Source organism: Lemur catta, chromosome 2 (genome assembly GCF_020740605.2).
Source record: "Lemur catta isolate mLemCat1 chromosome 2, mLemCat1.pri, whole genome shotgun sequence".
Lineage (NCBI taxonomy): Eukaryota > Metazoa > Chordata > Mammalia > Primates > Lemuridae > Lemur > Lemur catta.
In genome coordinates, this window is record NC_059129.1 from 1,799,405 (window position 1) to 1,811,692 (window position 12,288).

Below are 12,288 nucleotides of genomic sequence, written 5' to 3' on the forward strand. Positions count from 1 at the left end.
CAGGGTCCTGGGGGCACGGTGGTGAGGCCTCGTGTGGGGCTGCAAGAGCTTGCCAGGGATCAGGCATGGGGCCTCATGTTGGAGGGAGGGGCGTACCTGCCGGGCGGGGGGGTGCGCAGCCTGACTCTGACTTCAGTGCTGGGTCATCTTCTCCATGCTGGAGTGGGCTCAGGTGGGGCCCAGGCTGTCCTACCCAGGACAGCCCCTCACACCTGTGTGCAGGGCAGGCTGTGGCCTTTAGCACACGCAGCACTGGCCTTCACATAGACCCTCTGGGAGTCGGGGGGTCCCAGAGGGCCCAGCTGGCTGACACCGGGAGCATCGTGCTGCCCCCCACAGGTGAGCGGTATGTTATTCAGGTGGAGCAGAGGCAACACTGCCCTGGCTGGGGTTCTAGCCCTGGGCTGGCCTAGCGGAACCCCCTCTCTGTCACCCCAGGCCCTGGCCCTGCAGGTGTCAGGTCTGACTGCCCTGCAGCCTTGGGACGTTGCCTCTGTGTGTTCAGGGAAGTGACAGGCTGGGCTGGGGTTCTGGGGTGGGCTGAGGGGCCAGGCCAGCTCCTGTGTCCGGCTGGTGTGTGTGGTCATCCTCAGACAGCTCGCTGCTGCGCTTGGACCTGTCTCTGGCCTTGGCTCACTCCTCCTCGCTGGGCTCCGGCCTCCGTCTTCTTGGCTGCTCTCGGAGACCAGGCTGGGAGTCCCTAGGACTCAGGCGACCTTGGCTCCCCCTGGAATCCTGGACTAAACATCTGTGACTGGAATTTGCCCAGCAGGAAGTGGTCCTGTTGGCTTTGCTTTTCTGAGTCCCTGCAACCAAAGGGCCAGGACACTCCGGGGGACATGGGGGGAGGCCCTGGGGTATGGCCACTTCTGCCAGAGGGGTGTCCTGGGTGCAGTGGGGTCTCACCAGCTCAGGTGGACACTGCTGGGGTTGGGGGCCACCTCCAGAGGGACACAGATCCTGCCTTCTGTGCCTGTGGTGGCTCTGTGGTCATGTCCTGCCTGGGTTCCCTGTGCTTGACGTAGCTGCCTACGTTCTGGGCAGAACTAGGCATGTGGAAGCCAGTGACACCTGGGAATTTTCTGAAGGTTCTGGGTCAGCCAAAGGTACCCTTCTGTCACCCCATCCCCCGCTTCCTGCTGATTCCAGACCAAGAGGTGACCTCGAGGAGAGAGACCCTTACCAGGGTGGGGAGCAGGCAGGTGGAGCCTGGCTCCCCAAGACCCTGGAGGTGGCAAAGCCCTGGACTGCCTTCTCCAGACTTAGAACACAGCTGAGAAATAAACTTGTTTAAACCTCTGTGATCAGGGTTTTCTGGGGGTGGGTTCCCTGACCTGTGACTGGCGCTGCCTGGTGGCCTGCCTGCCCCATGGGGGCAGTGGAGGCGCTCAGCGTTGGCGCGGGCCCATGGCACATTCTTCCCTGACCCTCGTTCTTGGTGCAATGACCACTGTCCAAGTGTTTCAGCTGAGCTGTGCCAATGGACTGGGCAGGACTTGGGGGACAAAAAGCACAAGCTCTTCCGTGGGTCTGGTTCTCGGCCCCATCAGGTGTCTGCCCTGGGGGAGCTCGAGGCCAGGCCATGCAGAGCAGTGGAGGGAAAACCTTCCCTCCCATGTCTCACTGAGCCGCGGGGTGGGCGCGGGGCAGGAGCTAAGTCTCCACAGAGGCGTCCCCAGAGAGCCCCTGGGCCCACGCAGTCTAGAGGAGGTGCCCTGCGAATAGGGTGGTGGGAAGCAGGCCAGACTTCTGTTGTTTGAGTCCATGGCCTTTTCCCAACCTCCGTCCCCATGGCTTGGAACTGCCACAGCCCAAACCATCAGGCTTCCGTCCTCGAGGACTCGGCTCCAGCACTGAGTAGTGGCCTTGGGGACGCCGGGTGGACCCCTCCTGCTCCTGGGTCCCCGCTGATGGGATTGCCCCTTGGGTGCCTTGGGCTCCCCCACAGATACCACTCTTCCCCAGCTCTGCATGCGCCTGTCCCGTGGTCCCCACACAGTGGCCTCGGCTGTGCCCATGTCATCCCCTGCATAGCTACGGGTCGTCTCCCTGAGAAGGATTTCTGGTTGTGAAATTTAAACTTCTCACGTAAAGACCTCTGTTGGCAGTGTCCCACGCCCGGGAGAGGGGTGGCCAGGCTCCTCTGCATGTCCTGGCCACACAAGCTGGGGGCATGTGCGCTGCCTCCCGTGGGCTGTGCCTTCAGTCCTGGACGCCTTCCTCACACCCTTCTTTGTGGTATCAAAGGAGGAAAATGACAGATTCCTAAATCTCTAACGTGGACTTAGAAACAAGTCGAAGGACTCCCTGCAGTAGGGCTATCAGTTGTCCACACGCCCTGGGCTCTGTGCCCTCCCAACCCCAGGCCATGGCTGCTGAGGCAGCTAATGAGGGACTGGGCCGGGCCCGCCTCTTGGCTCTTTTCTCCTGGACAGTGTTTAGGCCACAGCCACCCCTCCCTAAGTTTACTTTTTCCAATGTGGAACTAAATGGTGATAGTTTGAAGAATTTTAAAGGGAATAAAAAACTCCTGGAAACTTTGCAGCTTTCATAAACTTCCAGGGACTGCTAAGAAGACAAATTTGAAATTGTCCCTAATGAGTCAAAGTGATGAAAAATCTTTTCCAGAATTATGAAATCTAAGGGAATGCATAGTGCACAGGGATCCGATCGCAAGGTTGCAGAAAACCACGAGAAGTAACAGTGCGTGGATGGAGGGGCACGAGGCCCACGGTGATCCCAGAGCCGGGGCCTCCTGCCCACCCAGGTGCCTCCCGCCGGCCCACACGCTCTCCTTGGCTGCTGGCTGGGGATCTGCCTGGGGTTTATCTGACCTGCTTTTCTGTTCGTGTTTTGAGCCTGTTCCTTCGCCTCAGGTCACTGAGGTGTCTCCCTACTGGGAAAAGCAATTCCCGCTTTTGTTTGATGGAATCTCGACACCAGAGCCTCGTGCCTGGACCTTGGGTGAATGATGGAGCCCCCGACCCCCATTCGTGTGTGACGCAGACTGTGATCATGTCCCCTCAGCCTTTATTTTCTGGATAGACTCACAGCGTGTACAATGTGGCCTTGAGAGACAGCTGTTCAGCGCTTGTGGTGGTCCCTGACTGTCCTGGGGCCAGTGATTTCTCACGGGCGCAGTGTTGGGAACAGAGGACTGTGCTTCCTGTCTGGCCCCTTCCCTCCCTGCACCGGAGGCTTCCGGAGTATCCTCCTGGGATGGTGCCTGGCCCCCACACCCTAAGGAACGGTGCGCCAAGGACGCTTCCTGGGCTGCCCCGGATGTGAAGGCCCCAGCACGTCGTCATGGCCAACATCTTCCCTTCACGGATGGCGACTTGCGACTTTTCTGTCTGTCCTTGGCAGCCTGGAGCTGTGCTACAGCTCATCCCGGCTGACTTCTCACTTCCTCCCCGGAGAAGTTCTGTGTCATGTGTAAACACGGACATGTCGCTGGGTCCTCTCTGTGTGTGCACCCCCAGGTCAGCCGCGGTCCCTTCCTGGGACAGCTGTCCACCCAAGGACCCCAGGGCTTGCCCATGCTCGTAGTCTGGGGACGTGAATCCAGTCTGCCTGCGGAAGTGGATGTCGGCATGCTGATCCCGACAGGAGGTCCCTTCTGTGCACACCACCTTGGTTTTTTCATATCCATCATAGAAAACAGTGATTAAAAATAAAGGACAAGACAAACCCAGAGGGAGAGGAGGCACCCTGCGCACTGGCTCGTCCTGTCCCTGCACGGGGCCCGCGAGGCAGCAGCGGGCCCCTCATCGGCTCTCCTCCGTGGCAGGCGGCTGCAGGTGGGCGAAGCCCAGGAAGACCTGCTCCAGGGAGATCTGGCTCACGGAATAGTCGTCCACGCCATACTTCTCCTTGGCTTTCTCCAGAATGCCAAACACCTTTGGGAAGCAGAACAGCCACTGATAAGAGAGGCTAGGTTCGGGCTCCTCAGTTGGACCTGGGAGTCCTCTGGCAATGAGCAGCTGGCAGGGCCCCCAGGTCCCTCTGTGCCCAGCCCTGCCCCAGAGCCCCAGCAAGAAGTCTGCATGTGAGGTCCACTGCACTCTAGGGAGAGGATGACTTAGAGCCAGCTGTGCCCCTGTGGGCCGGTTTCTTGTTTTATGCTGAATTCCTCCCAACTTCTGGGTATAAAACCCCAAATCTGGCAGATGTTAGGGTGGGTATTGGAGGAGAAATGGGCAGGGAGAGAGCCTGGCAGCCCCTGGAGAGACCCTGCCCAGCCCCAGCAGTGGGGCTGCAGGGCCTGCGCTCACCTTTGCCCAGCTGAGGTCACGGCCCGGCAGGTGGTAATGGACCATGCCTTGGTGTTCATCTTCCAGGACGCTGCCTGCGTGACAGGGAGACCGTGTTCCTGTGAGGACTGGGCTGGGGGCCAGGGGAGGGTGGCCTGGGTGCATGGGCCCAGGGAGATGGGACTTGGCAGGAGTGAGGCACAGACACCCTCTGCACAGTAGCTGGGAAAGGGCTATGGAGGGGCCCAGGGCCCACCTGGTGGGGGCTGCCAGGGCTGGCACACACCTGGGAAGGTCACGTCCACGAACGCCTTGAACTCCTGCAGCGCCTCCTGCTGCCCTTCGCTCCGCACCTTGGCCCGCAGGGAGTAGCCACTGCCGAACTTGCTCTTGAGGTGCTGGGGGCTGCCCAGGCACTTGAACTGGCCCTGCACCATGATGGCCAGCCGGGTGCACAAGGCTTCACACTCCTCCATGCTGGGGAGAGGGGCAGAGGCCTGAGGCGGGGCTGGGGGACGTTGACGCCTGCCCTGGGTGCCAAAGGCTTGTGCAGACAGGAAGGTGTCCACACCCAGATCGGGCCGTGCCTGGTTCCCGTGCTGGGACTGTGGCCCGCGTGTAGGGCCTGAGGATCTCCTCGCATACTCTGTGCCAGCTGCTGCCAGGTCTTCTGTGACTCGGCCCCTGCCAGCCCAGCCCTCCCATGGACCTGATTCTGATTCTGCCACCGACCCACAGAGACCCAGGCTCTACCTGTGGGAGGTGATGACGATGGCCTTGCCGGACTCGCGAGCCCGGGCCACAGTGTCCCAGAGCAGGCGCCGGGCCACGGGGTCCATGCCGGTGGACGGCTCGTCCAGGAAGATGACTGCAGGCTCTCCAATCAGGGCGATGCCGGTGCTCAGCTTCCGCTTGTTACCACCACTGGGGGCAGAGGGGTGCCAGGTTAGAACAGGCTCCGGGTCCCAGCAGAGGCCCGTGTGCAGTGACTGCAGAGCACCCCTGGTGAAGGGGGGTGGCATGTGCCTGGAAAGCGCTCCGCACATTCGGAGCCTCCAGAGAAAGCTGAGCCTGGGGCTCGGGCCACGCTCCCACATAGAGCAGGAGCACCGTTGGCCTGCACCTGAGGGGCCTGAGAGGTCCCTGATGTCACTCAGCAGCTGGCCTGGTGTCCAGGCTGTAGGGACCGCCAGGGCAGCCCCTCTTGCCCGGCACTGCCTGACTCATGCTCCCAAATCCCGGCTCAGTCCTGGGCCCGTGGGCAGGAGCTTCGGCCACTGGCCTGCACGGTCGCTTCTGCCCTATGCTCAGTATGCTCAGGAGACCCCGCCCTCTGCCTGGGAAGGGCCCGGGCTGGGTGCAGGTCGCACCTGTATGTCCTGACCAGCTTGTTGGCGTGTGGCTCCAGGAGCAGGCCCCGAAGAGTGTTCTCCACACAGGCCCCGATGTGGCGCTCAGGGATGCCTCGGAGCCGGGCGTACATGACCAGCATCTCGCGGCCGGTCATGTGGTCCAGCAGGGCGTCAAACTGCGGGCAGTAGCCGATGCGCTGCCGCACCTGGGGTTAGAAATGGCCGGGAGAAAGCAGGCCAGAGGGAAGCCTCGCAGGGGCCCCTGCCCTGATGCCCACCTCAGCCTGTCTCTGGCCTCCAGGGTCTGTCCAGGGTGGTCCGTGGAGCTGTGCCTGGGCCGTGGCAGCTGCCCACAGCTGACCCTCACTGAGCAGTGCTTAGCAGGGACACAGGCAGGGCTTGGCTGGCCAGGCCCAGGCTCCCAGACCTGCTTGAAGACATCCCATCGCTTGGTTCCCACTCTGAAGTCACAGGCCAGCAGGGGTAGCCGGAGCCTGGTCCACCACGGGCAGCCACAGGGTCAGCGTGGTGTGAGTGGGTTCACTGAGCATGTGACACGATCCCCGTGCAAACCTCACACAGAAGACTGTACAGCTCGTGGCTGGTCACCCGCTGCTTTGTTCCCAGATAGCAAACATCTCACATGTGCCAGGCCTGCCTTTCTGCCCCTCTAACGGGAGATGTTTGCAAGGAGCTCCTTCGTGGTGGGCGTCGCTTGGTCACTGGCACAGCAGCTGTTCTCCGAGTGGTGGCCACATCCAGCAGAGCCAGGACACCACCATGTGGCCTCTCAGGGCTGCCGGCTACCACCTGCTCAGCTACCCTCGGCAGCTGGTGGGGGACAGGTGTGCCTGGGTTCTGTGAATTCCAGAGACCGGCTTTCTTTACCTTCCTTGGAGTCCTCAGGCTTCCAGAGTGTGTTTTTAGTGGGTTCGTAGCCAGTATGTCTTTGGCTGCTACCTTCCGCGTTCCCTCTCCTTTCCTCCTGGGACTCTGATACATGCATTCAGGACGTCCCACCTCCCCTGCACGTCTAGGTCACATGCAGTGCCCTCTCTCTTGCATGTATGTCCAGTCACATAATGTATTTCCTTAAACACAGTGAGCAGTTATTGTATAACCTGGGCCTGACACCTGCAGATCTGAGGCCTGTGAGTTTGTCCCTCTGGTGGGGCCTGGAGTCTGGATTCCAGCCATGGTGCCATCACCTTTGTCTGTTTTTTGTGCAGTGCTCGTAGGCCTTGGGACACTATTTGGGGGACTCTTTGAGTCCCAGGATGAGCCTTTCTCTAGAGAGGACCTAGTGTGCTCTGGCCCCGGGGCCACAGTCCAGAGCCCCTGCTGCCAGCTATGGCAGAACCCAAGGCCACCTCTCGGGCTCTCTGCCTTCCTGTGTCCCCAGCTCTGCCTGGCACACGGGGACCTTCTGCACAGGCTCCAGGGGCAGGGGCAGGGGCAGGATGGCTGCCTCTGGTCCACCCCTACCCTGGCAGGCAGCCTGTGGGGTTCAGCCCAATGTGGGGAAACTGTGGCGGGTCCCGGGCCTTCACTTCTGCAAGGCCTCTAAGCCCACACCTCGTTCAGCAAGGCCTCTAAGCCCACACCCCAGTTGCCTGGACACAAACGGCCTCCGTCAGTGTGCGACATGCCTCTCAGCGCTCACAGGTTTGGCACATGTCTCTCCTCCCCGTCACCTGCCTGGCCTGGCCCGGTCACTGCCTTGTCCTGCCATCCACAAGCGTGTGCTGTGCCCACTGGGAGCTAGAGGGCGGCTCCAGCCCTTCCTCCCGGGTTCCCCGTCATGCCTGCCCATCGCCCCCCATGGGGCCACCTGGCTGTGCCCACCTTCCCGATGTCAGAGCTGATGCTGTGGCCCCCGACGAAGGCATCCCCAGAAGTGATGCTGTCCTCCCCAGTCAGCATTTTGAAAGTCGTGGTTTTCCCAGCTCCGTTGAAACCCAGCAAGCCAAAGCACTCCCCTTTCTGGACTGCAAGGGAGACCTTGTCCACAGCCAGGAGGGGCACCCGCTGCTCATACACCTGCAGGTGCCCGACGGAAAATGCCAGAATGAGGAAGCCTGGAGACCCACCAGAGTGACCCTGGGCCTCAGCCCCTGCAAGCTTCCGGGGACGGGGCCAGACCCCAGGGACAGCCGGCGGGAAGGGCCCCACGTCCCAGCCTTGCCTTAGATAGCTCCTTGATGACCAGAGGCGTGTCGAGCAGGGAGTCCAGGCTGGGGGCCAGGACCCGGCTCCTCTCGTCTGCCACATCTTGGTCCTCAGGAAGCACCGACGTCCGGATGCACAGTTCTGCCTGATTGTTCAAGTCAAAGGCCACGTGAGGGAAGCCCAGCCGCAGGAGTCCCTCCGAGGGAGGAGGTGGGCGCAGAGATTGTGAGGTAGGTTGGCGAGACTAAGGTCTCCAGGCTTTTCACCCTGTCAGGCCCCACGTGTGCAACTCAGACCTTTCACTAGAAGGCCGAGGGGCCTTACAGACTGAAATTAGCACCCAGCGAACATATGCTACCCAAGGAACAAGAATTGCACCGACTCACGGAGAAAATCAAAACTCCTGAGGGCATGTAGGAAAAGATTTTCACATGTGGAAAGAAACTCCTTTTTGGAGAAGTCTTATTATTTTTTTTTTTTTTTGAGACAAGGTCTTACTGTGTTGCCCAGGCTGGAGTGCAGTGGCATCATCATAGCTCCCTGTAACCTTGAACTCCTGGGGTCTGGCGATCTTCCTGCCTCAGCCTCCTGAGTAGCTGGGACTCACAGGTGCATACCAACATGCCTGGCTAATTTTCCTAAGTTTTGTAAGAAATGTTCCTATTTTTTGCTCTTGCTCAGGCTGGTCTCAAACTCCTGACCTCAAGCGATCTTCCCGCCTTGGCCTCCCAGAGTGCTAGGATTACAGGGGTGAGCCACTGCACTAGGCTGAGAAGTCTGAGTATCTTAAAGAAGCTAATTCACCAGGTTGAGCTGTCCATCCAATGCAATCTCAACAGGTTTGTTTCACTTGTTTGTCAGGGGATGGGGGGCATGGAGACTTGAAGTGTATCTGAAAAAACGAGGAGGATGGCCCCAGGCCCCAGGCTGACCCGAGGGCACCGGGGCTCAGGCCTCGAGAGCCCTTGCAAGGGGTAAGGGCCATGCCCCCTGCCTGGGTGGACAGTGCACTTGGGCCCCGCCGTGCCACGCTGAGGCCGCAAGTGCTGGCCATGAGGAAGCCTGACCACTGTGGGGGACGGAGTGAGGAAGGTGGACGCAGCCCCTCGTGCTGGGCCCAGGTGGAGGCGTGGGGAGTATCGAGCTGCCCAGGAGCCACTCACCAGCGTCTGCCTCCTCCGGAAGGCACAGAGGAAGGTCCTTAGTCTCCACAGCAGGTTGGTCTCGATGAGGAAGAGCAGGGTGAGGTAGGCACACCCTGAGGCAGCCATGGAGGCCACGAACCTGCCGACCCCCGGGGCCCTCCAGGCGTAGAAGTTCTCCTGGTACTCGATGTCTGTGCAGGCCAAGGAGACATGCTGAGCCTACGGCCTGGGACAGCCTCCCCGGCCCGGTTCCCAGCAGCATGAGGTGCCTGTGCCCAGCCCCTCCGTGAGGCGCCACGTTCCTCCTGCCCCAAGTGCACCCTGTGTCTGTCACCCCATGTGGGAGCCTGAAGTACTTCCCCTTCCTCTTGGGGATTTTGCCGGGCAAGGTGACCCCATGCGCCCTCATGTCCTCACACACCCGCTTCACTGAGCTGGGGACTGTGCTGAGATATAAAAACTGACTTAGGGCAGTTTAGGGAGGCAACAGGCACATGACAAGCAGTCACAAATGCTGTCGTACAAGTGACGACACGGCAGGAGCCAGGCAGAGAGCCTGGGCCTGCCCAAGAGGTGCGTGCAGGGCCCTGCAGAGGGGCCCCACGCTGCCTGCAGATGCGGGAGGGAGACTGTTCCAGGCACAGAAGGGGTGCGTGGTGGGCTGAGGGTGGCCCCAAAGGACAGGTCCAAGTGCTATCTCCCAAACCTGAGAGTGTGACCTTGCTGAGACTAATGTCTCTGGAGATGTAATCAGGTAAGGATCTCGAGGTGAGGTACAGGATTTAGGGCGGCTCTAAAGCTAATGATAGTGTCCTTATAAGAGAAAGGCAGCAGGAGACTGAGTCTAGGGCAGGAGCCGGGCGGCTGGCATGGGGTGGTGAGGTGGATGCGGATGGAGGGTGAGCGCCAGGCCGCTCAGAACACGGGGAGGCCCCTGAGCGTGGGAGTCCCTCTGCAGTGACAGTTAACTGACTGGCCCTCCAAGGACGCAGGACACTCACTGTACTTCTTGCAGTAGTGGGCAGCGACCTCAGAGGAGGTGCAGTACCTCCGTGTCTCATAGTTCTCATAGAAGCTGCTGACCGCCATCCCCAGACAGTGGTTGGGCAGCACCAGGAACACATGGTCCAGGGTTCTGGAAAGTTCTTCTAATTTTACTGCTGTAGTGAGGAGGTACAGACCAGTTAGCACTGGAGGGCACACCACACCTGCCCCCAGGGCAGATCTAGTCTGGGAAGGGCAGGTCCCCAGGTGTCCCCACAGATCAGGCACCTCCATGGACAGGGCCCTGTCCCTGCTGTGCCAAATGAGGTGGCACCTCCCAGGGCCGCCCCTGCCAGCTCTGCCGAAGCTGCCCAGGAAGGGATGCCGCAGACACCCACCCACCATGGCTGGCTGAGCAGGCTGCCTTGGGCAGAGCGGCTGGGTACCTGGTGCCTGAGCCCCACCTCTGCCCGGGGTCAGTGCCGCCCCTGTGTGGCCAGTGCAGCCCCCAGGGTGGCCACTGGGGTAGGGGACTCTGTGCCCCCACCTGGGATGCGCATGATGGTGACCATGAGGAAGGTGGCAATGCCCGACAGTATGTTGAATATGGTCAGCCTCGTGTAGGCAGTGGCTGCCCCCGAGAAGAAGAAATTCATCAGGTACATGAGGGGGATGATGGCCCAGCCATACAGCAGGAGCAGCAGCAGCGTGTCGGCCATGTGGCCGTCCCGCGTGAAGGCGCGCACGTCAAAGGCTTTGAACACCACCTGTGGCAGCACAGACAAGGCGGCTCAGTGAGTAGGCAGAGCAGCAGGCACTTCCCGGGGCAGGGCAGGGACAGACAGGAGCACTTTTGACAGATCAGCCAGCCCAGGCCGATGGCCCCACGGCCATGTCTGGCCCCGAGGTGGCTTTCAGCCCTGGGATCCCTCTGACCAGCAGCTCCCCTTCTCCCTGTGCTGCTGCAGCCGTCCCGGGCATTAGCTCGGCCCTGCACACCCAAGAGGGGCAGAGGCTGGGGGCATCTCCAGCTACCCTCCTGGCACCCAGGCTGGCTCTGATCCTGCAGGGCCCCTGAGGCAAGCCCACTGTGGTCTGCAGGAAGGACCCAGTGACACCAGCACTCACCAGCAGTAGCAGACTGGGGACGAGGAAGGAGATGAGGTCCCACAGCAGAGCGGAGAGCCAGAAAGTAGCCACACGGACTCCGCTCACAAGCTGCACGTGCTTGGCCTGCACGGTCCTCTCGCTGACCGCCAGGATGGAAAACGTGCTGGCCAAGAAGGCCATGGCAAAGAGCAAGTTGAGGGCGATGTCAAAGCCCTTCCGGCCCCTGTGGGGACAGGGCAGGTCAGGGCAGAGCACAGCACGTCCAGGAGGCGGAAAGAGCAGGTCCTCCGTCACTGCTGTCCAGAGCGTGGGGCATGGCTGCCAGACCTCTAAAGGGGGTTGTGGGGGAAGGCTAGAGCCAGGGGGCCTCGGCACCAGGAAGACCCCTGCCCCAAGAACGGCTCCTCCTCAGGACTTTCTCTCCCGACTGGTGGCAGCGTGGCTCTGCTCCGAGCCACTGTCCCCACATGTACTCGGGGGACAGTACCACTTCCCCTGTGCCTTTCCCATTTCTCCTGGGGAACACTCTGCCTTGCTCTCTTCACATTGCCCCAGATGAGACCCCGCAGTCAGATGCTTGGATCACTGCAGTAGCTAAACTCTCCCTCCGAGTGCACTGGACTCTACATTTGGTTGCCAGCAACACCTTCCAGAAACAGGCTCTGGCAGCATTATTCTTTTGCTTTAAAACCTCCTGACAGTTTCAACAAATGGTGCTGGGACAATGGAGTATTATCTGACAAAAAAAAAAAAGAAGGAAGAATAACACTACAACACGGGTGGACCTTGAGGAGAGGCCTGGTGCGAAGGGCACGTGTTACTGACGTAAAATGTCCCGGACGGGCAGATCCTTAGAGGCAAAGCAGATCAGCAGCTGCTGGGGGTGGGAGTTGGGAGAATGGGGGGAGTGGCTGCTACCAGGTGTGGGTGTCTTTTTGGGCTGATGAAAGCATTCTGTACAATTATGTTGTGGCGATAGTTCCACAACTCTGTGAATACATCAGCAGGTGTTAAATTGTGGACTATAAACGGGTAAATTGTGTGGTGAGGGAATTGTATCCGTTAAAACAAAAAATCCCTCTGCCCAGTCCACTGTCACCATAAAAAGCCTGAGCCTCTCAGCCCGACCTCCCAGTCCTGAGCCCACCAGGCCGCTGACCACCTGCCCAGTTTGGAGGCCCCTGTGGGCTCTGGCTCCTTCGTGAGTCCCCCAAGGGTCTCGAAGGGGAAGCCTCTCCCACACCCCATGTGATGCCCTGCAGTCTGCCACAGGCC

The 12,288-nt window shown here is 60.4% G+C and overlaps 1 protein-coding gene across 4 annotated transcripts in view; it reads right to left on the minus strand.

Annotated features, from left to right (window-relative positions):
- Positions 1 to 3,013: 3,013 nt before the first annotated feature.
- ABCA3 (ATP binding cassette subfamily A member 3) overlaps positions 3,014 to 12,288 on the minus strand; it is a 39,151-nt gene continuing 29,876 nt past the window's right edge. For 3 of the 4 annotated variants that reach the window (XM_045541204.1, XM_045541203.1, XM_045541202.1), the window contains 11 exons: positions 11,032 to 11,236; positions 10,451 to 10,670; positions 9,921 to 10,079; positions 8,938 to 9,110; positions 7,791 to 7,919; positions 7,451 to 7,645; positions 5,624 to 5,811; positions 5,007 to 5,177; positions 4,540 to 4,730; positions 4,275 to 4,348; positions 3,014 to 3,899 (listed from right to left, as the gene is read on the minus strand). In XM_045541204.1, coding sequence (XP_045397160.1) covers positions 3,768 to 3,899; positions 4,275 to 4,348; positions 4,540 to 4,730; positions 5,007 to 5,177; positions 5,624 to 5,811; positions 7,451 to 7,645; positions 7,791 to 7,919; positions 8,938 to 9,110; positions 9,921 to 10,079; positions 10,451 to 10,670; positions 11,032 to 11,236 — 1,837 coding nt within the window. In that variant the 3' untranslated portion in view covers positions 3,014 to 3,767. Of the gene's footprint in view, positions 3,900 to 4,274; positions 4,349 to 4,539; positions 4,731 to 5,006; positions 5,178 to 5,623; positions 6,464 to 7,450; positions 7,646 to 7,790; positions 7,920 to 8,937; positions 9,111 to 9,920; positions 10,080 to 10,450; positions 10,671 to 11,031; positions 11,237 to 12,288 lie in introns of those variants that run through there. The other variant, XM_045541205.1, reaches the window with a different exon arrangement.